We start from the raw sequence: 26,813 nt of genomic DNA on the forward strand, positions 1-26,813 counted from the left end.
AGCCTGTCTATACAATCACTCTTCAGGGACTGGCGAAACATGTTGTAATGCTCAGCTGCATTTTTGAAACATTATTGTTAATTGTAGACAGTCAAACTGCATAGCTGATAATCCATTTTGACTCTCTTTGTTTTGGTTTATGGGTAATGCATGGCTCACAAATAACCAATACATGTCAATGAACTGACGCATGTTTATCAGGAGGGCAAACAGATATATCTGACATGTTTTAAATATCTTGCCAATGGCTGGATTTGTGTAAACAATCGGAATGTCTTATCTTTCTTAATACACATTTGAAAATGTAAAAATTAATCAAGGACTTTATTCAGTCCAATTTGGATAACACCCTTGGATAACACAATGAAAGCAACGTCTCATTCCCGAGAGCTCTCTTAAAACGTAGGGTAGGAATATTTCTTTAAAAGCAACATCAAACATCTCTTGTTTTGTCTTTATTGAAGTCTTGCCCTTATGAACCTCTGACATCATCTGTCTTATTGAGAGAAAGAATCATCTCTCATCCAGTCTAAGTTGTTCTGCGTCTGATAATACACAATGTATTGTATTATCTCTGGCCACAGGTATTCCAGAAAGAGGAGGTTGATCCACTACAGACCCAGTTGCAAGACATCAACTGGCTGGGCCAGGGCCTGATCCAGAACGCCGCCAAAGGTACCAGCACCAAGGGCCTTGAACATGACCTGGAGGATGGCAACACTCGATGGAACACACTCAACAAAAAGGTTAGCCTGTCTCTGGGTTATTAATCTACTTCACACTCTAGCCTTATTGCTTTTTACATAGGTGAAAGAGGTCAAACTTTAGACACGTTTGATGAATAATACTCCCATGTGGTTCTTGCTTAATGTTTTTATAGCTATAATGAGTTACTGAGACTGAGTTTTACTTGGCCGTAATACTTACCGCCTATATCGTAATACATATGATGCCTACATTTAAATGGTCTTCCATAGATTGCTGAGCGGTCAGCGCAGCTGCACGAGGCCCTATTGCATTGTGGGAGGTTCCAGGATGCTCTGGAGTCCCTGCTCAGCTGGCTGACGGACACGGAGGAGCTGGTGTCCAATCAGAAACCTCCCTCTGCTGAGTTCAAAGTCGTCAAGGCACAAATCCAGGAGCAGATAGTAAGCCAAAAGTGAACTGATTACACACTTACAACATCAGTAGCTGCTAATTTACACATACATTAAAACCTATTCAGAGAGTTCATGTAGGCTTTACTGATTCAGCCATTTATCATTTTTATTGGCGTCCATTGTGGGGCATTATTTGGGGCTATCCTAAAGATTCTGTTGAATTAAACTTTATAATACCATGGCATTGTTGAATACTCCTTTCTGATTGGCTTGAAGGTCATTCTAGAGTGTGGATCATTTCCCTATAATGCACTGTAAGCAATAATTGTGCTCGGCGCATGTTGAAGCTCGTAACTTCTTCACCTTTATTTGTCCTGGACAGCTCCTCCAGAGGCTGCTCGATGACCGTAGGCCTACGGTGGAGCTGATTAAGAAGGAAGGAGGGAAGGTTGTGGACCTGGGAGCAGAGTTTGTGGAAAAGGAGAAGGTGGGGAAGGAGATTGAGTGCCTGGGGCAGAGGTGGGACGCTTTGCTGAAGAAGGCTGAGAACAGGTCTGTCTGCACAACCAACACTTCCCTGAGAGATGTATGTAAGCAAAGTGTTTGAAAATGAAATGAATATTATAGTTCTGATTCATTGTGGAAAATCTGCTGATTGGATTTTTGCTACGGAAATGCCAGCCTTTTCCTCAGTCGTAGCCCTTTACACTCGTACCTGTATACAGGTTGAAAATGGCAGATGTGGGCACTCATAAGCACCTAAATTGGAACGCAGTGGCTGTACATTAACGTGCTATAATCAAACTTGGTCCTGGCCCTCCTAACACCACACAGCTGATTCAAATGACCAACTCCTCATCAAGCTTTCATTATTTGAAGCAGCTGTGTAGTGCTCGGGCAAAAACCAAAATGTGTACCCAGGGAGGGGCCCCAGGACCAAGTTTGGGAATCCTTGCTATTAATGACATCAGAGCTCAGGCTCTGCGCTTCACAGCGCTGTATTGGTGTTGACTGACAGACGTTTAGAACTTAAGCACAGCAAATCAAAATCAAATCAAATCAAATGTATTTATATAGCCCTTCGTACATCAGCTGATATCTCAAAGTGCTGTACAGAAACCCAGCCTAAAACCCCAAACAGCAAGCAATGCAGGTGTAGAAGCACGGTGGCTAGGAAAAACTCCCTAGAAAGGCCAAAACCTAGGAAGAAACCTAGAGAGGAACCAGGCTATGTGGGGTGTCCAGTCCTCTTCTGGCTGTGCCGGGTGGAGATTATAACAGAACATGGCCAAGATGTTCAAATGTTCAGCATGGTCAAATAATAATAATCACAGGCAGAACAGTTGAAACTGGAGCAGCAGCACGGCCAGGTGGACTGGGGACAGCAATGAGTCATCATGTCAGGTAGTCCTGAGGCATGGTCCTAGGCTCAGGTCCTCTGAGAGAGAGAAAGAAAGAGAGAAAGAGAGAATTAGAGAGAGCATACTTAAATTCACACAGGACACCGAATAGGACAGGAGAAGTACTCCAGATATAACAAACTGACCCTAGCCCCCCGCCCCCCGACCCTAGCCCCCCGGCTGAGACAGGAGGGGTCAGGAGACACTGTGGCCCCATCCGAGGACACCCCCGGACAGGGCCAAACAGGAAGGACGCGACAAGAAGTTGCTCCCATCCCTCCCACTAATTGGGCAACTTCTGCACATTTTTTGTTTTCTGAGAGGGAAATGTAAGTTAAGAGGACTCGATGTGTTTTGAAAGATGAGACTTTGATGAATATAATAAATACAGCTTTGATGTCATACAAGCCAAACACCTGTGAGTCCAAATGTGCACTTCGCATTTCCATATCATAAAACTCATGTCATATACAGTACAGTGTCACTGTTTATGAGTACAATGTTTGAAGTACAGTTACAGGACATGACGTCATACCCTGGGTAGTTCTGAATTGCCTATTCTGAAGAAAGTTTGCAGTGGAGCCACAAACCTGAATGCACGCATGAGTCCTTTCTATGCGCACCAAAATTACAATTTGTTTCTCTGAATTGCCCCGTGAAAGCCGTACGCTGTAAGATCATATTTTATAGCTTAGCTAGTCATGTTGTCAATAGAACAAGCTTTCAAATTATGCCCACCTGACCCAGATTGCAATTTATAATGGGCTGTTTTTGGATTGCGTAAACAACAACAGTAATTGTGTGATGTGGGGAAGCAGGCCTTATAGATGAAGAGTCTTCTTTGAGTCATAAAAGTTAATTGAAATTACTTAGGAACTGTGCACACTTTGGAGAGGTTTATGTCCACTTGGAGACACCAGTTAGTCCTCTCACTCAAACCCAAGTATTTTTTTGTCTTATGTTGCACCTACCCCACATTTTTCAGCTACCCCACAATATTCCTATCATGTTACTAAATGTATCCAGGGTATTTTCTGATTTTGTTATCAACAAATGCTGCGAAAGGTACAGTAAATGTTAAATGCACATAAAATCAACAGTGTAATGTTTGGATTCAGTATTGTGTCAGATGAACTGTTGTGTCCTCACCTTTAGTCTAATCATTCCCCCATCATCTCCAAACTCTTCCCTTTCAATCGCTACCATGCTTATGCATATGTCTTTCATATTTCTTCTGGAAGAAACATTTTAATTTAAACCTATCAATATAGTCCAATTCTACCATGTGTAAAGGGTTCATGTAAAGGGTTGGACGATACAGCCAAATGAGGTGTTGCGTTCTGGATAAGTTCCCTAAAGACAGAATTAATTGACCCTCCCCCGCCATCCGTAAGTGACAGTTGTTAGGTATAATTATTCAATTGTGTTATCTGGAGACTGGGCGCCAGAGGTCTTTGAGGAGACAATTATCTTGGCACCCAGTATCTTGGCATCCAGGCCAGACTTTAGTTGAGGGAGTAAACCTGTCTCATTATTCATCTGTCCCTCTTCTGTTCTCTCTTGGCATGCTGGGTAATGTAGGCACAAACAGCTGAAGAGCATTCTAGTTGTGGCTCAGCAGTTCCATGAGACACTGGAGCCTCTGTCTGAGTGGCTCTCTGCCACAGAGAAACGCTTGGCCAAATCTGAACCCATCGGCACACAGACTACCAAGCTGGAAGTGCAAATCTCCCAGCACAAGGTAAGATACTTAATGTTTCAGTCATTGATGTTACTTCAGTCGCCCATCCTTTGTTTTCGGTTTCTCATGATTTGTTGTGTTGCCCTGTTTTATCATCATTTGCATTCAGTTGATGTTTGTAATTTTAAGTTTCTAATTGGTTCAGTATTCATCCCCCCCCAACTGTGTTTGTGTGTGTGTGTTTTTTGTTTATCCCCCTGGTGTGTGTTCCATGTGTGGTGGTGATGTGGTCAGGCCTTAGAGGAGGAGATAATGGGTCACAGTAAAGACCTGGTTCAGTCCATCAGCCTGGGTCAGATGCTCAAGCCGGTTAGCTCAGTGGACGATAAGGAGCTGGTGCAGTCTAAGCTGGACTCCACCCAAGCCAGTTACATAGAGCTGCAGGAGCGCTGTAGGAGGAAGGCTGAGATGCTGCAGCAGGCTCTGGCCAATGCCCAGCTCTTTGGAGAGGACGAGGTGGCCCTCATGAACTGGCTCAACGAAGTGCACACTACACTGAGCGAAGTGTCCGTCAAAGACTACAAGACGGACGTTCTTGAAAAGCAGTGTGCAGAACAACTGGTACTACTACCTTCACACTCCTCCTCAGGCCTAACATTAATTCATCCTTTATCTCTTTACATCGTTTCTAAGTCATTTTAAGTTACATCTAACTACTTTGTTACTTTCAGTTTCGTGTTAAGTTTAGTTTGTGTGAAAAAAAATCTAATTATTTCTTGGTTCCCAATGCTGTTTAAGTCAGATGAGTTGTTGCTAATGTTTTGTGTCTTGTCCAGGCCCTACATGAAGACATTGAGTTGAGAAAGCAGAATGTTGATCAAGCCATTTCCAATGGATTGGAGCTGCTGAAACAAACAACAGGTGAGACGATATGTTGAATACTACACCTATAATTTGAATGAAAACACTTCAGAATGATTCATCTGAATTAATGTATCTTCTTTTACCTTCTGTAGGTGATGAGGTGGTTGTCATCCAAGGCAAGTTGGACGGGATAAAGACGAGATACGCTGAGATCAACTCCATGAGTGGTAATGTGTCTAAGACCCTGGACCAGGCCCTGACCCTGGCCTCCAAGCTTCAGCACATCCACGAAGACCTCAGCTCCTGGCTGGAGAATGTCGAGACTGAGCTCACCGCCTTCGCTGCTCAGGAGCCTGTAGGAGAGCAGCTCATCCAGGCACAAGACAGGCAGAAGGTAATGATAGGCCGGTTTTGTTTGACACTTTGTTGGGGGAAGCAGTTAATAACACTAAGTTATTAGGTTTCTGTATATGTATTGCTTGTTTTTTTTTGTGGGATGTCAGATATGTGGACTTGCCATATGACCTCTGTTAGTTTTAATTTGTCATTTGGTATTACGGTATTCCAAGCAAAATGGTATTACTTGGAATATTCTGTAACATCAGGATAGAATTACGACAGCCATATTACATAACTTTTAAACACAGTGCATGGAGAGATTGGTGCTCACTGCTCACTGTATGGCCCTTTGTGTTACCCAGGCATTGCTGAAAGAAGCCATGGATCACAAGCCCCAGGTGGACAAACTGAACGAGGTGAGCAGCTCTCTACTGGAGCTGGTCCCATGGAGGGCCCGGGAGGGCCTGGACAAGCTGGTGACAGAGGACAACGACCGATACAAGGCCGCGAGTGACACCATCACACAGCATGTGGAGCAGATCAACGCCGCCATACTGAAATCACAGCAGGTATAGTAAAACAACCACTCATTACAGTAGGCCACTGTAAACAGAGGAACAGACATAACATACTAAATGGGAACACAGCCATTCAAATAAGTTTAACAACAAAGGGAACCGCTGACCAGAATGCTAATTTCTGTTCTGGGTGATTGGGGCTATTATAGTCTTAATCCCATCTGCTTTCAGCACTAAATCCTCCCTTGTTTAGCCTCTTTTTGGCCTCTAGGGAGCTTTGTTTTCTGTCATTATTGTTCATTAAACACTGGGAACTGTTATAGAGGATGATTACATTTGCATCTTATTATTTGCTCATTAAAAATTGTATTGTAGTGCAGACACCTAAGAAAGTAGGGTATAATGTTGCATGGTCGTCAATGAATTGTCAAACTCATGACTGGATTTTACGTCCCAAAAAACAGATATTCTTTTATTTATTTTTATATATTTTAAGATAAAATAAAGCAACATTTCATTATTATATTCAGCAGGGGAACTTCCTGCTTACAGGCATGAACAACAATATAATTTAAATCTACCAGGACTGCCTGTATTAGTTCTTCACAATTTATGCTCCCCCTTGAGGCATACCCACATTGGGAACAGGAAGTTGCCCCGCTGTGTATAATGACATCATATTGCTCAATCTACCTTTAATTAGGCCTATTGTACCATTCATGATGGGATGTTTTCTGTGCAGTTTGAACAAGCAGCTGACAATTTGCTGGCCTGGCTTACTGAAGCTGAGAGGAAGATGTTGTCATTGGGGGAGATCAGGCTGGAACAGGACCAGACCACAGCACAGCTCCAGGCCCAGAAGGTCAGTCTGTCTGTCATGTACCTGTACTGTGTATCTGTATATATGCCTGTAGAGACATTAGCCGCCACCACCACCGTGCAAACAAACAAGTCCAGGAAACAATGATGTGTGCTGCAGCTGTGTGTTCACTGTGTGTAAGTTACCATTCAAACATCCTCCTCTGATTGACCAGGGCTTCTCCATGGACATCATGAGACACAAAGATGCTGTGGATGACATTGTGAAAACAGGCCAGGCCATCATGAACAGCAAGGATGAGGATGAAAAGCAAGCCTTGAAGGTAAAACAAAGTCCTAGAATGGGATGAAGTCCTAACATCCATCTGTTGTTGGTAGAATACCTCCAGAGTAACCTTGTGCATCCATGAACGTAGCATATGGGCCTTTGATAGAGATTTCTGTCAGAAACCCTGAGGAAGGCAGCTTGCCGTCTAAATGATAAATGAATTGCACCAGCATGTGCAGCTGCCTTGCTTTTTTTTCTAAGAAGCATACATCAACATCAAGTTCTTTTATGTTCTGTTTTTTGCAGGTCAAGATCCAAGCCCTCCTGGAGAAGTACGGTGTGGTAAGTCAGCTGAACTCGGAGCGCTGCCTGCAGCTGGAGCGAGCCCAGTCTCTGGCCAGCCAGTTCTGGGAGACTTACGAGGAGCTGTGGCCCTGGCTCCAGGAGACCCGCACCAGCTTCAGCCAGCTCCCACTGCTGGCCATTGAGTACGAAGCTCTCCGACAGCAACAGGAGGAGCTCAGGGTGAGCCCAACTTAAAGTCTATTAGCTAGTTGTCTCTGTGCCAATGGATTTTCTAATATTGTTTGTGAAATCAGGGGTGAGTTTCACACTAAGATCATCTTAACACCACTGAAGGAAATAAACAAAGGCTCATTAGAGTGTTTGTTACAAAGCTTTAGGGAAAATCCTAACACAGTGTATTTGTGTTTCTCTAACTGACAATGTCATATATCCACCACAGCAAATGCGAGAGCTGATTGCAGAGCACAAGCCCCACATCGACAAGATGAACAAGACTGGTCCCCAGCTTCTAGAGCTGAGTCCTGTGGAGGGGATCCCCATCAGGGAGAAGTACACAGCCACAGACCTGCTGTACGCCCAGCTCAAGGCTGATGTCAAACAGAGGGCTGCCACATTGGATGAGGCCATCTCCAAATCCACACAGGTAACATACTTTCACTTATTTTATTTAGTTTTTATATATCCTTTGTTTATACAGGTAAATATCTCTATGGACGCACAAGTATGTGAGTTTGACATTGGTCTTAAGATGGCTTATGTTGGGGATAAAAGGATGTTTTTAAAAGTTTTTGCGATGGGATTGTTTGATGACCTGCCAAAATAATGACATCGCTCTAATGAAATCTGAAGCTGAAACGGAATTATAAAAGTCCTTAGAGGGAAAGGAAACATTATTCATATCCTTCCTTTGAAAACAGGACAAAAATACCAATGGTAGCAGCAGGGCACGTCTGGTTCAGAGAGAATGTATTTCACCTGCAGAGTCAGTTGGGTTCAACAGGGTTGCATCTCTATATTAAAGTAGACAATGGCCCTGTTGTTCTAGGTTGATTGATTTTGACTTTGAAAATAAATTAGGGTTAGTTGTTTGGAAGTCCTTCCAGGAGCATGTAATGAGCATTGATGTAGTAGATTGCTTGTTCTAGTGGCTAATTGATTGAGTCTCTTAACCCTTATTATTTCACTAAATAAAAGTGCTTTGGATAAATACTTAAGTACTTAATTTGATAATTATATGTAGAATGTTTGGACCCACACAGCCAGTTTGACCATGTTCCTCTCTCCCCCTAGTTCCATGACAAGATCGAGCCCATGCTGGAGTCCCTGGAGCGGATTGCTGAGCGCCTGCGTCAGCCTCCCTCCATTTCTGTGGAGGTGGAGAAGATCAGGGAGCAGATCACAGAGAACAAGGCTGTGTCCGTGGACCTGGAGAAACTGCAGCCTTCCTACGACACACTCAAGCAGCGTGGAGAGGAGATGATCGCTCGCTCCGCGGGAGCTGACAAGGACATATCTGCTAAAGGTAACATCTATTGTTTCCCCTGTACCTATCATTGTGGGAAATGCTTGTTAGCACTGCTAGTTTTGGAAATGTTTGGGAAGACTGTACAGCACATGACTGTAGCCACACACTACTACAGGTCAACTCATTGTTTACTCTCTTCAGCTGTTGTTGAAGTGTATGGTTTGGATGGCTAGCTTGGCCGCTACATCAGCTGCCAATCAAAAGCAGCTGAAGTTCTCTCTCTAGCCAAATAAATTATTTGGCTGAAGACCTAGTCTCGAACTGCCAGACACCACACCATATTACAGTGCCAGGGGCGCAACTTTCACTGGGGATGGGGACATGTCCTCCCACATCCTGAAATTGCATTTTTGTCCACCTTCCCTCCAATTTTATAATTGGAATGTGATACAAAACAAGGCAACGGTGTGCTTTAGGACCATGCGAACGCCTCCGAGCGGTCGGCTAGGCTGTTTGGAGTGTTTATCCGAGTGGATAATAAAACAAAATTATTATTATTATTATGTCCCCCCCACTCCTAAAACCAAAGTTGCGCCCCTGTACAGAACGGTTAGAAGACCTAAATAAATAAGACTATTACTTCTCTGTGTTTCCAAGCTGTGCAAGACAAGCTGGACCAGATGGTGTTCACCTGGAATGAGATCCATGCCCTGATGGAAGAGAGGGAGGCCAAGCTGCTGGATGTAATGGACCTGGCAGACAAGTTCTGGTGTGACCACTGTGCCCTCATCGTTACCATCAAGGACACCCAGGACCTGCTGAGGGAGCTGGAGGAGCCTGGAGTCGACCCCTCTGTGGTGAAACAGCAGCAGGAATCTCTGGAGGTAAAAGAGCATCAAAACATGTTCAATTTAAGGTGCTTCTTCACCTGCATTGCTTGCTGTTTGGGGTTTTAGGCTGGGTTTCTGTACAACACTTTGTGACATCAGCTAATTTAAGAAGGGCTTTATAAATACATTTGATTTGATTTGAATTAGGAGCATTAAAGTGTACCATTTATTTTTGACTTGCTATGTTAAATACAGTTCCTTACATTTATGTAACATGTAACCACTGGAGCTGCTTAAACAAGATACCATTACCAATGTAATCTATATACAGTTTGATGTGATAAAAGGTTAATGTACTTTTCGGGACTGATAGTTGTTTTTTTCTCCCAGAGCTTCAAGGAGGAGATTGACGGGCTTCAGGAGGAGCTTGATGTGGTGCGGAACTTGGGGGCGGAGCTTATGGCTGCCTGTGGCGAACCAGATAAGCCAGTCATAAAGAAGAGTATTGATGAGGTAATCAATGACATCAGAACATCACCTTTAAATAAGAAGAAACAATTGACTTTGCTCAAGGACTCGAAAAAATGCAAACTAAATTACAGATACCTTAGTACTTGTACTTGTCATTGTACTTGTTATTGACTTACATGAGGATATATGTAATGCTGGGAAACCATATATCTAATTTGATCATGATTTCTTTATTTGTATTTGTATATAGAGTCGTATTTGTATCCAACAGCTGTGCATGGATCCTATTCCCTGACCTTTGTTGTTGTTGTTTTCCCCAGGTGAACTCTGCATGGGAGACTCTGAACAAGTCATGGAAGGAGAGAGTGGACAGACTGGATGAGGCCATGCAGGCTGCTGTACAGTTCCAGGATGGCCTGCAGGTACGTTACTGTTCATAATGATTTAGCTGCTATGCTTTGTCATACACCAGGAGGACCTGTTCAGTAGGGAACACAATGGGAAAATGTTTTGCAACAGAAATTAAAATCTTATTGCCCCAAGATCAGATAAAACGTTATCTCCCATTCCTTGCCTACTGAACACTGCCTTGCTGTCATTGAATACACTGACTAACACTAAGCAGCTAGCGGTTTGGACTCCTAGTAGATGAATACCATTGTTAGTATGTAATGCGAAACTTCTGAGCAGTTTGAGGTTTCATTACTCAATGAATTCAGAGGTTTCACTGTGCCTCCTTTTATTTATTTTTTATTTTACCTTTATTTAACTAGGCAAGTCAGTTAAGAACAAATTCTTATTTTCAATGACGGCCATTACTCATAGGAAAGAGAAAGTCCGCCCCTCAAGACATGTTCACGTCTTACTTAATGTTGATTGAGGTGTCAGTGGTTTTGTTTTATTCAAAGGCCCTATCAATGGACCTATTCATCAAGAAATGTTATTGTTAATCAGTGTTTGCCGTCTAATGTTGCCACTTAGCATCGTCGTTCACACCTCTCAGACAGAATCAAGGGACAGAGTTTACAATGACTTTGAGCAATTTACGAGGCACAGATAGATCAAAGTAAATTGTCATGTAAACAGGCAGTGTTGCTATATTTGGGTATCCTTCATTTATGTGTTTTCTTTATATCGTTTGTAAGTTGTTGTTTTCTTTATATGGGTTGTGATTGTTTGTAATGTGTCTAATTTAATGAAGTGGTTTAATAAGGCTTAGATCTAGTCTGTTGGTTATAAATGTACTACCCATTCACAACCATCCTAGACTTGAGTGACTAAGTTAAGGTCCGCCTCTATTTCACCATGTGCTAATAACTCTTTTTCATTGACAGTGTTGGTTTTCCAGGACAATAATTGGTTGTTTAAGTGAAATATTAATGATAATGAATGTGAAATTTGAGCTGTTTTAAAGCTAGCATTGTATTCTCCCAGTGACAATGGTGCCCACTCCCTCTATCTACAGGGTATGTTTGACTGGGTGGATATCGTGGAGCACAAACTGGATTCTATGTCACCTGTGGGTACAGACCTAGACACTGTCAAGCAGCAGATTGAAGAACTCAAGGTATTGTGTTCCTGTATTATATAGAATGCATTAGCTAGATGTATGAGCAATCTTAGACCAAACCATTGATCTATTTCCACATGTATCTGATCGAAACATCATGAAGAACTTTGAATTGCTCGTCCCCAAGTTATTGTGTTGATTTATTCCATGTCAACATTACAGAGCAAACAACATCTGTTTTTATGCTGTGAATGTTCAGCTCATGCCCTGCCCTTATTGGACGACAGTGTAGGAACACTGCAGGAGTGCCATTAATACTCCAGAGAGCAATGCAATAGACTTCTGTCCTTTGATCTACAACAAGACAAAGCTATCGTGTCTCTCAAAAGGAATAGTTAATGGAGGTGGTTTTAGGCACATCCACATTTGTACAGGAGCTGAACAAATAGAAAACAGTAACGTCGCTCAATGTTTGCTATTCCCATCAGTGGAGGCTGTTGAGGGGACTAAGGCTCATAATAATGGCTGGAAAGGCGCAAATGGAATTAAACACATGGAAACCATGTGTTTGAAGTATTTGATACCATTCCACCTACTCCGCACTAGCTATTACCACGAGCCCGTCCTCCCCAATTAATTAAGGTGCCACCAACCTGTGATTCCCATGCTCCCAGTAAGTGATCTTTTAATAAAGCTTTTGACCTGTATCAATGGTAGTTATACTGAACAAAAATATAAACGCAACATGCAGCAATTTAAAAGATTTTACTGAGTTACAGTTCATAAGGAAATCAGTCAATTGAAATAAATAAATTAGGCCCTAATCAATGGATTTCACATGACTGGGCAGGGATGGGCCTTGGAGGGCACGGGTCCACCCACTGGGGAGCCAGGCCCAGCCAATTGGAATGAGCTTTTCCCCACAAAAGGGCTTTATTACAGACAGAAATGATCCTCAGCACCCCCCTCAAACGATCAGGTAGGTGAAGAAGCCAGATGTGGAGGTCCTGGGTTGGCGTGGTTACACGTGGTCTGTGGTTGTGAGGCCAGATGGACTTACTGCCAAATTCTCTAAAACAATTTTGGAGGTAGCTTATGGTAGAGAAATGAACATTATATTCTCTGGCAACAGCTCTGCTGGACATTTCTGCAATCAGCATGCCAATTGCACGCTCCCTCGAAACTTGAGTCATCTGTGGCATTGTGTTGTGGGACAAAACTGCACATTTTAAAGTGGCCTTTTATTGTCCCCAGCACAAAGTGCCGCTGTGTAATGATCATGCTGTTTAATCAGCTTCTTGATATGACACACCTGTCAGGTTGATGGATTATCTTGGCAAAGGAGAAATGCTCACTAACAGGGATGTAAACAAATTTGTGCACACATTTTTGCAAAACAAGCTTTTTGTGCGTATGGAACATTTTTGGGATTTTTCAGCTCACGAAACATGGGACCAACACTTTACATGTTGCGTTTATATTTTTGTTCAGTGTATATTAAAATATAACTTATTGGGAGCAGAAAACGGTGGGGAGCATACATTATCAATGAGCACTACCTCACTATGAGAGGCTGGAAGGGTCAGATGTTTCGTTTTTTCCAGATAATAGCCCTGTAGTTATATTGACAGGTTCCCTTGACAATCCCTTGTGTGGCGTGGTGTTTCAGGAGTTCAAAGGTGAGGCGTATCAGCTGCAGATCGAGATGGAGCGTCTGAACCACCAGGCGGGCCTACTGCTGAAGAAGGTGACGGAGGAGTACGACCGCTGTGCCATCCAAGAGCCCATGACTGAGCTCAAAATGCTCTGGGACAACCTGGATGAAAATATCATCAACAGACAGGTGGGTCAGACAGGTGGGTCAGACTGGGGCTGGAGGTTTACTATAGTAGGGTGAGGGAAGGGGGTGATTGAAAATAGCAGAACCTTATAAGGATGATTCAATACTATTTCTAGAGTGTGTGCTATACTTAAGACATTTGTGCCATGTTGTATAGTCACCGGCTGGAATGCGGTTTTAACCAATTAGCTTCCAGGATTAGACCCACCCGTTGCATAAACGCAGTTATAAATTGGGTGGTTAGAGCCCTGAATGCTGATTGGCTGACAGCCGTGGTATATCAGACCGTATACCACAGGTATGACAAAATATTTATTTTTACTGCTCTAATTACTTTGGTAACCAGTTTATAATAGCAATAAGGCACCTCGGGAGTTGTGTCGTGCCTAAGAACAGCCCTTAGCCGTGGTATATTGGCCATATACCACACTCCCTCTGGCTTTATTGCTTAATCAGAACCTTTTAAAGACAATGAACAGTGTACTGTTTCTCTAACTGGAAAAGGCCCCTTTCCCTCTCATTCCCATGAAAGGAGACTGATTATGGGTCAGTTCACATGAGGAGGGTTTTCATGTGACTCTTGTATGAACTTGTTTGTCCTAATTGTGTGCAGCACAAACTAGAGGGAGCGCTGTTGGCTCTGGGGCAGTTCCAGCATGCGCTGGATGAGCTTCTGGCCTGGATGAGCAACACGGAAGAGCTGCTTAATGAGCAGAGGAAGGCTGCAGGAGACCCCAAAGCCATTGAGATCGAGCTCGCCAAGCACCACGTAAGACATATCTCCCATTGTTCGTATAAAGTGTTATTTCAGTATTTTTACATGCAACTACAATAACTGCAGAGCAGCTTGACGTGACCCTTTCATGACCTCTTGACCCCCATAAACCTTTGGATTAACCACAACAACAAACATCAAAGTTCAACCCTACACAGTCTGCATACACGACACTGTACAACATGCATTATAAGCATATACAAATCTGCCCAGACCACAGTCTTTCAAATGCATTTGATCTATTTCACTTCCCTCCAAAAGCCCCTATAATTTATAATCTATCTGACACCTTAATGGCTGTGTGTATTTTGAGCCATCTTCCACAGACAGTGGAAAATGTAAGTTATGTGGGTCTGACCAGTCTGGTTGAGGACCACCATGCAGGAATTGAATCCACCATGCAGCAGATTTATCTAGTCTTCTCCGTTCCATTACTAAACGTATGTCCCATAAGAGTTTAGCAGATTATATCATATTTGAATTTAACCATTAGAATAAATAAGACAGTCAGATACTTATGTCATGTTCACATCATGTCCGAAACTCGGGACCTCTGAATTAAAATGAACGTAAGTTATTTGCATAGAGCTTCCTATTGGTTGATTCTGATACTTCCCAAGTGGGAAACTCAGGTATGATCCATCTACAAGGAGTAAGAAAGTCGGATGTTTCCGACATGACGTGAACACGGCATTAATATGGAGTAGACACTATCACTCTTTTTAGCATTTATTTGGTCCTGTTTAGTGCTATCTGATCTTTGGGCCTTGTTTATTTAATTGATCTCACTGGCCTAGTGTTTAACCATCCCTGTGATGTGTCCAGGTCCTCCAGAACGATGTGCTGGCCCATAAGACCACGGTGGAGGTGGTCAATAAGGCTGGTACTGACCTGGTGGAGTCCACCTCTGGAGAGGAAGCCTCTGGACTGCAGAGCAAACTGGAGAACCTCACCCAGCGCTGGAAGAACATCCTGGAGAAGACAGAGCAGAGGAGACACCAGCTGGATGGTGCTCTGCTTCAGGTACACAGTATCAGTCTAAAGTTAGGACACCTACTCATTCAAGGGTTTTTCTTTATTTGAACTATTTTCCACATTGTACAAAAATAGTGAAGACATCAAAACTATGAAATAACGCACTGTATGTAGGATCCTAATATGATTACTCTTATGTTGCTGAGAATTTTCAGATGAGCTTTGTGGTTTACATAAATTCACTGAAAACCCACACTAACACACGGTATTGCACTTTTCATGTAGACTACTTTTGGCCAGCTAATAATATAACCACAAATCAAGCAGCATTTTGGACTAAACATTCAAATCATGTTGCTGCAGGATTATTTTGCTGTGGCAATACAGGTCAAATTAAGATCTTACATCTGTACCTCATATTCATATTCAGTCTGCCTCACCCCTTCACCATACCCAGCTGCCATATGGAATCTGGCACCATAATGACTCATATCTGAAACTGAAGCTATGATTGATGTTCTCTGCTGGATTGTATTACTGTTGTTTTTCACAAATTCATAAAGAAGGTTTTAGAGTAGTGGGAGTATGAGGTACAGAGAAATAATGTAAGCCCTCCACCTCCTGCCCCCCCTTTCCTAACCCAGCTATAGGTGCTCTTATTCATAACTTTGACATTTTGGGGAATGCTTTGATGTAAGGTGTCAAAGGAGTGATGTAAGGAATATGAATGACCAGTGAATATGTAATTTTATTTGAATCATTTTTAAAGGGTTGTTATTAAGTAAATTTCTACTATTACTAACGGTTTTATGGCCAGGAATAAATCATGTTTTAAGAGTATGAAATAAACTTTCTGAAACGTAAGCCCTCTTGATTTTTAGAGAGGGTTTCGAAAGGGTTGCCAAAAATGAAATCAATGTTTTTTCCAATAATGTTTCCCTTTAGTACACAGTAAACCTACAAAGCTCTGTCAGAAGCATTTTATGGACAAAAGTGGATTTCCAAAACAAACATACTGTACAATGAATATGTAAAACATGGTGCGTAGACAACATTGTAACATTGAGTGCAGACATTGTTACATTATCTGGTTCAAATGGGGAATTAAATTAATGAAAACAATTAGAAGGAAATAAGCCATGCTGGTTTCAGGCAATTAAACATGGAATATGTTCATTGATTAAACTGTTCACAGACACCATCGTTCACTCTGTCAAATAACCTCAGACCAAACCATGTTTGGCCATTAATGTATCTGAGGAATTAATAACTTCTCATAACATTCCCCTTTCCCACCCTTGAATTCCACACAATACGTCTATGAGGTCCATTGTTCTGACTCAGGCTGTATTGTGTTGCAGGCCCAAGGTTTCCATGGCGAGATGGAAGACATGCAGCAGTGGCTGAAAGACACAGAGCGTCAGCTGTTAGCATCAAAGGCTGTGGGAGGCTTACCAGACACGGCCCGCGAGCAGCTTAACGCCCATCTGGTATGTATTTAACCATATAAAAGGCCTCATACAGATGGCAGGCTTGTAAGGGCGCAACTCAGGCCTTGTCTGCAGTTTCTTTCTGAAGTGTGAAGTGTGAAAATTAAATGATGTTGCGAAATGTACAATAATGTGTCCTACTCATTAAAGCCCCCAAAGAAAGTGTACAAATGGATTAAACCTTGACTGTGCTCAGAGAATGTTGGGAGGGGACATGCTCTTCTGTTTTGTTCTTGTTTGCCTTTCCTCTGATAGTGAGAGTGTCTGGGTTATCCTATGAATGCTCCATTCTGGGAATTCCATTTAGCATTATGGGAACCAAAACAGGAGATTGTTTAGAAAAAATATATATTATAAGACTCTGAACTTACTTGGGATTTGAAGGTTTGAATTTGCTTGTGGAAAAGCTTGGATATGTTTGTCCTTAGTACTCTCATTCTTTCATCATGTTTGGACTTGATTTGGATTATATTAGCTTCCAAAATGAACCGGTAAAGAAGCAGTAACAAAGCAGACATGGACACTGACAGAATGACAACAATAAAAGTATACTGGACTTATTGTCCAAATTCCATTAATTTGACATGTAAAACAGTAGTGTCAGTGCTATTATTTAAGCAATAAGGCACAAGAGGCCGTGCTATGTGCTGAATACAGTCACAGGTAAATGGCATGACTTTAGGTGTGTCTTTGACAGCCAATCAGTCAAAGACAGGATCCAAACAACTCATTTATAATGGACACTAATACTAACAGCAGACATATTTTCTAAGCCCCTCATGTTTTTGGTCTCCTGCAGGAGTTATGTTCTACATTAGAGGCCAAGGAGGAGCTCTACCAGCAGCTGATGAACAAAGGTCAGCAGCTGCTCACCATGACCCCCTCCAACCAGGACAGCAACACAGAGCAGGACCTGAGGAACCTGCAGGACAAGAGGGAGTCGGTACAGGTCAAGGTGGCTGAGAGAAAGGTAGGGAGTGTAAAGCGACATGGAGCAGCGTTGTTGGGCTAAGATGGGATGAATCAAGTGTTCCCTTTCAGAATGGGCCACCATTCCTAGCTCTGCCCAGACTTCCTGCATAAATTGGTTTCAATTGGAAATGTTAATTTGAGAAGCCCTGGATGTTTGAGATTATTTGGGGGCCATTGTGCTCCGTCTAACAAATTATCTAGGGAAACCCTGGCTAGAATGGGTCACACCCGACCAAGTGTTCTGAACTTGTCTGATGATTCATAATGTTGAGATTTATTATATCCCCTGTGGGACATTACTGCTCAGCATTTGTTCCCTTCCATACCCTGTACTCTACTGTACATTTGAAACCTATAATCCATGAGGTGATAATAACTGCTGTACAGCAGATAAGGTTGGCAAGCGCATCGGATGTGGTCACCCAGCAGATCAGATCTCTACTGGGAAGTGCCTGACTCATCAGTCATTAGTCATCATGGAACAGTCCTCTTATCTTCAGAGACATTCTAATGAACAGCTGAAACGTTGAATGGGATGTAAAGGGAATGCTGGGGTTGGATGTGGGTTTGTTCCTAACTCAGTCAAGTCTCTTAATCAAATAGTCTCGGGTTGTTGGTGGCAGGTGCAGCCAATTCATTTGCCCTGCGCACCGTTAGGCAAACTGTTGCCATTTCATGTGTCTGAAGGTACAAACTCTGGCTTCCTGGTGGGCCTAGAGAGGAAATCAAGTGCACTATAGGTCTACCGCTGGCCAATCAGATTTCTCAGATGACCGAGTCTGCAATAACCTAGCAGGCATAAAGGAAAGCTATGGAAAAATGTATACTATGAGATTTCAAAACATTTAAAACCATGACTAGAGAGAGACTGTCAACGAATACAGAAAATAGCTGCTGTTTTTATGAGTGAGTTAATGTTTAAGTTCTTACTCATTACTGTCCACACTTTGTATTCAACACTTTTATAAGCCATAAAATACCGTTCTTCCTATTTCCACTCAGCGCTACAACAAGCACTGCAGCAGTAATGAATGAGTAGAAAAGTGTATCTTGCGTTGTTGTTATTATTAGCGGCTTGGGTATTTTTTAATATCAAGGAATATTTCACTTTCTCTGTTCATAGGAGTAACAACATGAATTTGTGCATGAGGCAGAAATAATGTGGTGCGACTCGAGTTTCGTCATCAGCTGGGAGACGGGGGGATCCTTTTTGGTCAGTGTCAGTGGAGGAAAGGGAGAGCGGAGGGATGTTGAGAGGCAGACCCTCAGTCTGTTGCTCACCCCTTCCACTGAAACTGACCATCAGATGCAGGCACTATCAGCCCATTAAAATAAAAAGCAAACGATTTTAATGTATGTTCACTCAGCTGTGCCTCACAAGTAATACACCAATGGATCTATTACCGTTGTGATCATATAGCCTACCTCAAATTTTGAAATATATATTTTTTAAATGTCTGAACAACAATTCATTGGCAGATAAATTCAAGCAAAGCCAGTATGTGGTGATAATGTATTGGGCCTATAGCTTACTGCACAAACCTCATTGCTCCAGTACTGTTTTTAATTGGTTAATGTTGTGTAGGCTTACGTTTTTTAAGTCACGTTAATAAAAAATCCGAGCGGTAGATCTCGGCATTTTGACTCAGAAAGTGATCTTGACTCAGAAAAGGTTGGTGACCACTGAACTATGGTGTACTGTACGGTATGCCATGCATACTCTACGACTTAACTCACTGCAGTTTCTAAGCATTTTGCGAGCTTGTCAAGATAGCACACTTCATTCAGAATTAAAGCTAAATTAACCAACATGGAGAAAGAGACATCACTGTATACCGGAGACAGTACTTACTTGCCATTAGGCTTGTAATGACTAATGTAATGTAATGTTATTACCCCATTGTTTATCGTGATTAGGATATAGCATTAGCTCTACTCTTTTGCTTGCCTGGCAAAGGCAAAACTCATCCTCCCTGTTGGACCGACCACACTGAATACATCTGTTTGATTCAATCAAAGGCTAATTCATGCTATTTTTATAACTGTAGAGGATGCATCGTTTTGATAGCTCATCCTCTTTCCTTGAACTAGTCCAGAGATGCTGACTTCCTCTGCCTAAACAGAGGTCAGTCATGTTTGGACCAATTACAATCATTACCTAATGCTGTGGCAACAAATGAACAAACAACCTGTGTGTGTTTTTTGGTGAGTGTTTGTGTGTGTGTGTGTGTGTCTGTATGGACGTGTTTAACTATTCTTGTGGGGACCAGAACAAACATTTGACCAACTGGTGACATTTTGTTCGTCCCCACGAGGTCAAATGCTATTTCAATGGGTTTAGGGTTAAGGTTAGAATTAGTGTTAGGGTTAGAATTACATTAAGGGTTAGGGTTAGGAGCTAGGGTTAGTTTTAGTGTTAGGAGCTAGGGTTATGGTTAAGGTTAGGTTTTTTGGGTTAAGGTTAGAGTAAGAGTACGGGTTAGGGGTTAGGGAAAATAGGATTTTGAAAGGGACTGAATTGTGTGTCCCCACAAGGTTAGTTGTACAATACTTTGTGTGTGTGTGTGTCTGTGTGTGTGTATTTGCTAGGCAAACTTGTCTGTCAGTTTGCATATGTGTGTGCACATCCGTGTGTGAATGTTTGTGTCAGTAGGAAGAATGCTGTTTCTCAGGTGGCTTTGTTGTCTCTGTGCTTCAGGTGAAACTGGAGGAGGCCTTGACTCTGGCCACAGAGTTCCATAACTCTCTCCAGGACTTCATCAACTGGCTGACCCAAGCTGAACAGACTCTCACTATGTCCTCTCCTGCCTCCCTCATCCTGGAAAACATCATGTTTCAGATTGATGAGCACAAGGTATGTGTCGGTGTGAAGACTATTAACATAACACATCGATTTACACGTTGATAGGTTTTTGATGATTTGTAATTTCAGTGTTCAGTATTATCTAATTATTAACTAAACAGCCTCCTATCCTGATTTAATTTGTATTAATGATATCAATAGCACAAACAATTGATGGGCTTAGGTTCCATAGTCGAGACAGCTTGCAGTGCAAGCAGGCCAACCACGACTCCACAAGGCCATTTGACTCTCATCTAGAACTCTGCTCATTAGTCAAGTGAACATTCTACTTACAAAAATGGTATAAAAAAAGATTGACTCCGCTATGTAACACTATTGTAACATTTGTCATGATCCTCTGATGTGTGTGTATTGGCAGGTGTTTGTGACGGAGGTGAACTCCCACAGGGAGCAGATCGTTGAGCTGGATAAGACAGGGACCCACCTGAAGTACTTTAGCCAGAAGCAGGATGTGGTGCTGATCAAGAACCTGCTGATCAGTGTGCAGGGCCGCTGGGAGAAGGTGGTGCAGAGGTCTGTGGAGAGGGGCCGTCTGCTGGATGATGCCAGGAAGAGGGCCAAACAGGTACAGCACCGACACAGTTGGTACAGTATTACACAGTGCATAAACTGATATGCAAGGAGTCAGCAGTCTAGCCACACTGAAGTGGGATATGAAATTGATGTAAGTCGAAAAAAATAAGTGTGAGAGTGAGAGAGAGAGTCATAGTGGAAGGAAAGATGGAGAGAAAGGGAGGGAGAGAGGGTGACAGAGGAAGTTAGACAGGTGGACTGTAGCAGACGTCATCATCTTTCCACATAACTAGGCAATAGGCATTTTTAGAGAAACAGAGAAGTGAGGTCACTAACGAGGTGTGAGGTCAAATACCATACAGTACATTAATGCTTTGCAGACAAAAGTCGACTAGACGATGTGTCACAACTACATTATGGTGCTTATTATCGCAGGAAAGCTGTATCAGTATTACAGGGAATCTGGTGTTACAAACTGGCCTCAGAGCTCTTTCATCACTTTTCCAAGCGCTGAAAGTATACTCATCCCAACATAGAACAATAAATCAAAGGAATCATATATCACAGTGCGGTTTACACAAGCCTCATTTGCTACATCTCTCCCCTCAGTTCCACGAAACCTGGAACAAGCTGACAGAATGGTTGGACGAGTCGGAGAAGGCCTTGGACTCGGAGCTGGAAATCGCCAACGACCCTGACAAGATCAAGATGCAGCTGGCCCAGCACAAGGTGACTGAACCTTGGGGGGGGGTGTTAATGAAAGAGTTGGCAGACCCCTTCGATAGTCAGACTTTTATGAAGGAGAGTCATTTAGCACAGCAAACATCTGCAGCAGCACCATAGTCATTTATCAAAACTGTGATTTTCAAACGCAGCTGTCTAAAACCACAGTTTTGTGGGTTTTTTTTTTATAGTGGAACATACAAAGAGAAATCTAACACTGTTTTACTATAAAAGCCATTTTAGGGTATGGGATTTATACATTATTGCCCCCAAAATAGTATGACATTGTTTTTTAAACTCAATGTTACATTCAAACCTCCCTACCATCATATCTAAACCAATATGACACCAATCTCTATAAATATTGACAAATCTGCTTGATTGGAGGTACACAACACACTCCCCACCTCTCGTCATGAGCCGTTACCAAGAACCACATACCTAATTTTTGAACAGGATTGTTAGCAATTGAGTTTTCAGAGTATTTTCTGTGCCTACCTATTTTAAATTCTAGATGGTGGATTGAAACGAGGCTATAGTGTCCATAAGGTGACCATTGGACATAATATATTTTGGATTGACTAAGTTTGTAGGTGCAACAGTTTTTATTACATTTCTAATGTATTGCTCTCACATGCTCATTTCTGTCCATTAAGAACCAATGATGTGCTACCTTTTTGTAAAATTTTGACAATGCTAACATCTTTTTAGCCGAAACTCAGAGTTCTATCTAACTGGGTCAAGCAACAGTACTTTTTGTACATAGTCCTCCCATTTTAGTACTGGGACAAATTCACTTATGTCTATTAAAGAAGTAAAAAGTGAAGTATTTGGTCCCATATTCATAGCACGCAATGACTATATCAAGCTTGTGACAGTACAAATTTCAGATTATTTTGTGCCCGATAGAAATTGATGATAAGTAATGTATTGTGTCATTTTAGAGTCACTTTTATTGTAAATAAGAATATAATATGTTTAGAAACACTTCTACATGAATTAATATGGATGCTACCATGATTATGGATAATCCTGAATGAATCATGAATAATGATGAGTGAGAAAGTTACAGATGCACAATATCATACCCCTCCAAAAATGCTAACCTCCCATGTTATTGTAATGGTGAGAGGTTAGCATGTCTTGGGGGTATGATATAAAATGCTAACCTCCCATGTTATTGTAATGGTGAGAGGTTAGCATTTCTTGGAAGTATGATATTTGTGTGTCTGTAACTTTCTCACTCATCATTATTCACAATTCATTCAGGATTATCTGTCATGATGGTTGCATCCACATTAAAATGTTGTACAAAAAGGGCTGTAATTTCTAAACGGTTCACCCGATATAGATGAAAATACCCTAAAGCTGACAGTCTGTACTTTAACCTCATAGTCCTTGTATCATATAAAATCCAAAGTGCTAAAGTACAGAGGCAAAACAACAAAAAACGTGTCACTCTCCCAATACTTTGGAGCTCAATGTTAATGGGGGTACAGTATACAGTCTGTGGTTAATCAATAAATGCAAACAGATATTTTGTTTAGCTAACGTTAGCGTGCTTGTCCAAATTCCAGTAGCTAGCCTCTTTAGCTAGCTAGCTAACACCAGTTATCTGAAAGCTAGGTAGCTATATTTGTTTATGGAAGGTTTGTTACACAAATAACTTCAGCCATTAGCAAGATAGCTAGAGCCAGACAACTACAGCTGACCTTGACACAGAAGCTAGCTAATGATAACAAGCTCTCGTTCAAATGCCAGTCCTACATTTTTCCACAAAACATAGTTAGCACTGTGCTAGGGGTGGGGAAGAGGGCTAATGCCCCCCAAAACCCGGATTATATAAATGTACAGTATAGAATGCATAACTCTGCAATGCTTTAGGCTAGAAACAAGCTGCAAAAGGCACAAGAAAGACGCGGCTCTAGTGTACATGCCATTTTAATCCAAATTTGCGCTGACTGATCAACAGTGTCAAGTTACTTTTCAGTGTCTTCCCACAAATCTGAACCCAGTCTTTTTCAGACATTGAAAATACGTATATTCCCGGATGTTGAAATCAGGTTCCTTTTTGGTTTTCAATTAATTTTGAAAATACTTTCTCAACTTTTTTTTTCTGTACTGAAATTTACTGCACTCTACTTTGCTCTGCTGCAGTGGTTCTCAAACCTCTCCTCGGGGACCCACAGACGTTTCACATTTTGCTGAAGCTCTGAACTAGCTATTCAAGAGCTTGAGGATTAGTATATATATATACTACAGGTCAAAAGTTTATATATATATATATATATATATATATATACTACAGGTCAAAATATATATATATATACTATATATATACTACAGGTCAAAAGTTTTAGAACACCTGTGTAACATTAACATAAGCTCAAAAACACTCAAAAATACATACAGTCTAATGTACATACATTAGGCTGTAGGTATGTTTAGATATAGGCCTTATTGTATACATTGTGGTGAAAAGTTGGGGTGGTATACAGAAGATAGCCCTATTTGGTAAAAGACCAAGGAAATATATATATTATATATACACACATTAGGCTGTAGGTACAGTGGGGCAAAAAAGTATTTAGTCAGCCACCAATTGTGCAAGTTCTCCCACTTAAAAAGATAATTTGCAAATAAATTCATAGAAAATCCTACAATGTGATTTTCTGGATTTCTTTTTCTCATTTTGTCTGTCATAGTTGAAGTGTACCTATGATAACTATTACAGGCCTTTTGAATATTTTTAAGTGGGAGAACTTGCACAATTGGTGGCTGACTAAATACTTTTTTGCCCCACTGTATGTTTAGATATAGGCCTTATTGTATACATTGTTAGGCTGTAGGTATTTTTAGATATAGGCCTATTGTATGTGTGCATTATTATAGCATCACCATCTTAATTGCATAAATAAATACAAATACACACAACTTTAAGCTACATATTCATTTGCGAGAGGTAATGAACTGCCCAATGATCAGCACAGCAATTGATAAAACAGGACCATGTTCGCAAAACAAGTGTTTTTGAGCTTATGCTAATGTTACACAGGTAAACTAATGGTTACAGAAATCAGGAATGGAGACAGGCTCGGTAGACCTTTATATATGAGTGACTGTGTCCAACACACCACAACCTGTTGTTATAATTATGATTTATTTTTTCTAAATGACATGTATTGCTAAAGTAAAGGTTTAAGGAAATACAGGCAGGCACCACATTACTACAGGACAAAATAGCTTGCCCAATCAAACGTGATTGTCTTGTAGGTATAAAAGCAAAGCTTGCTTTTACATAATAATAATACAATTGTGGAATGGGATTAGTGTGGTGTGTGAAGAATCCAAAAGTGTAACTTGTATGCAGTACAAATCACATTATTGTGGGAACACTTCCTCTTAGAGTATGAATTAGGCTGTTTGAGAAGGTTTGAATCTTAAGCAACCTGCATACATTTTGTTTGAACTACGATAGACCAGCATAGCTAATGAAGTAGGTCAAAGCTGTGTGCTGGAAAGCCTTGGTACTGTAGAGCATGGGTGGAGTAAGCATTGTGCTGTTCATGTGAAGTTCCTTTATTTTTTTCATCTTCAGACCATTGCCTACTTCTCACTTAAAACATATTTTTTTGTTTTTAATTATAGTATACAGTATTCATCAGTGCTTTAGGTGTCAGGGACTAGGCTATTCAGTTGTTGTCCTTGAGCTGTTGTGTGTGAGGCGCTTTTGCTAATCCTTTCATAATCCCTGGATGTACAGAATGTATTAGGGACGGCCCTGATTTTGGATACTTTTAATCCGTATGGATGAAAGACGCTTGAATATTGACCCCTTGTTTTGGTTTCAGCCACTACATAGTGTCCTTTATGAGCAAATAGGTCACACACGCCACTCACAAATTTCAATCCATGACAGAATGTAGACTGTAGCTTAGGGGGACAATCCTCTGTGAAGGAATCTACCTGTTAAATCATATGTAGAGCCTCAGAAATAACTCAGCTGTGGTTTCTCAATTATGCAGCTGACGATCTGTCAATTCGTAACAAAACAGAAAGTGAGACCATGGTCAAATTGCTTATGCTACTGTTAAATTTCAGACATTTCACTGTTGGCTGTGCAGCTGTCTAGTCTAAAATCTACTAGTTTCTCTTTGCCAGACACACCGTATAAACGTTGAAAGGCTGGAGATGAGGCTAAAAACCAGCCACAGGCTGACTTGGATAGGATAAACTAGCCTATATAATGACCATGTCTCTCCACCATTGGTTCACGCAGGAGTTTCAGAAGGCGCTGGGGAGCAAACATTCGGTGTATGACACAACCAGTCGTACGGGACGCGCCCTGAAGGACAAGACGTCACTGCAGGACGACAACCAGAAGCTGGATGACATGCTGAGTGAACTGAGGGACAAGTGGGACACTGTCTGTGGCAAGTCAGTTGAGAGGTAAGAGGACATGACCTGCACATTGCTATGTATTGGACACATAATATGCATATTATTATATATTTTCATCTAATCTTGATAATGATGGATACTGAAACTGTGGGCTTTGTGAAGACTTTGGATATACTGTGATTCAACTATAATTCCTTTCAAAGGCATATTGCCGCAGTTGAGTGTTGCTGTCAAATCGTAATGATATTGCATATATAATAGAATACAATGATAGTTTCTGCTGTCAGGGGTCATTAAGTATTTTCACAAATAATGATCTGTGTTTCCTCTCAGGCAAAACAAGCTTGAGGAGGCACTGCTGTTCTCTGGTCAGTTTACTGATGCCCTCCAGGCCCTGATTGACTGGCTGTACAGAGTGGAGCCTCAGCTGGCCGAGGACCAGCCAGTACATGGAGATATAGACCTGGTCCTTAATCTCATTGACAGTCACAAGGTAAAAAAAATAAACATTCGTAGAATAGATCTTTATTGTGCAGCCACATGAGTCATAGCCTTGGAGCAGTTTGGGGGATAAGTGCCTTGTTCAAGGGAACAATGGCAGTAGGTGCCTCCTGGGCCTAAGCAAATGTATCTGACTTGATTCTAAAGCTCAAACATATCCTACCTATTTGTGTACCATGTAATAGGAGT

At 41.6% G+C, this 26,813-nt stretch overlaps 1 protein-coding gene across 1 annotated transcript in view; it reads left to right on the plus strand.

Annotated features, from left to right (window-relative positions):
* Nucleotides 1-26,813, plus strand: part of LOC112256808 (dystonin-like) — a 186,542-nt gene that overhangs the window by 137,559 nt on the left and 22,170 nt on the right. The window contains exons 62-88 of the mRNA XM_042328349.1: nt 585-746; nt 978-1,148; nt 1,483-1,652; nt 4,082-4,241; nt 4,476-4,802; nt 5,018-5,102; nt 5,198-5,439; nt 5,747-5,953; nt 6,645-6,764; nt 6,937-7,044; nt 7,296-7,514; nt 7,735-7,938; nt 8,586-8,817; nt 9,418-9,644; nt 9,981-10,103; nt 10,382-10,483; nt 11,527-11,628; nt 13,241-13,414; nt 14,025-14,180; nt 15,012-15,209; nt 16,523-16,651; nt 17,451-17,621; nt 20,322-20,477; nt 20,845-21,051; nt 21,609-21,728; nt 26,002-26,171; nt 26,457-26,616. Coding sequence (XP_042184283.1) covers nt 585-746; nt 978-1,148; nt 1,483-1,652; nt 4,082-4,241; nt 4,476-4,802; nt 5,018-5,102; nt 5,198-5,439; nt 5,747-5,953; nt 6,645-6,764; nt 6,937-7,044; nt 7,296-7,514; nt 7,735-7,938; nt 8,586-8,817; nt 9,418-9,644; nt 9,981-10,103; nt 10,382-10,483; nt 11,527-11,628; nt 13,241-13,414; nt 14,025-14,180; nt 15,012-15,209; nt 16,523-16,651; nt 17,451-17,621; nt 20,322-20,477; nt 20,845-21,051; nt 21,609-21,728; nt 26,002-26,171; nt 26,457-26,616 — 4,602 coding nt within the window. The remainder of the gene's footprint in view (nt 1-584; nt 747-977; nt 1,149-1,482; nt 1,653-4,081; nt 4,242-4,475; nt 4,803-5,017; nt 5,103-5,197; nt 5,440-5,746; nt 5,954-6,644; nt 6,765-6,936; nt 7,045-7,295; nt 7,515-7,734; nt 7,939-8,585; nt 8,818-9,417; nt 9,645-9,980; nt 10,104-10,381; nt 10,484-11,526; nt 11,629-13,240; nt 13,415-14,024; nt 14,181-15,011; nt 15,210-16,522; nt 16,652-17,450; nt 17,622-20,321; nt 20,478-20,844; nt 21,052-21,608; nt 21,729-26,001; nt 26,172-26,456; nt 26,617-26,813) is intronic.

The sequence above is a fragment of the Oncorhynchus tshawytscha genome, linkage group LG01, assembly GCF_018296145.1.
Source record: "Oncorhynchus tshawytscha isolate Ot180627B linkage group LG01, Otsh_v2.0, whole genome shotgun sequence".
Lineage (NCBI taxonomy): Eukaryota > Metazoa > Chordata > Actinopteri > Salmoniformes > Salmonidae > Oncorhynchus > Oncorhynchus tshawytscha.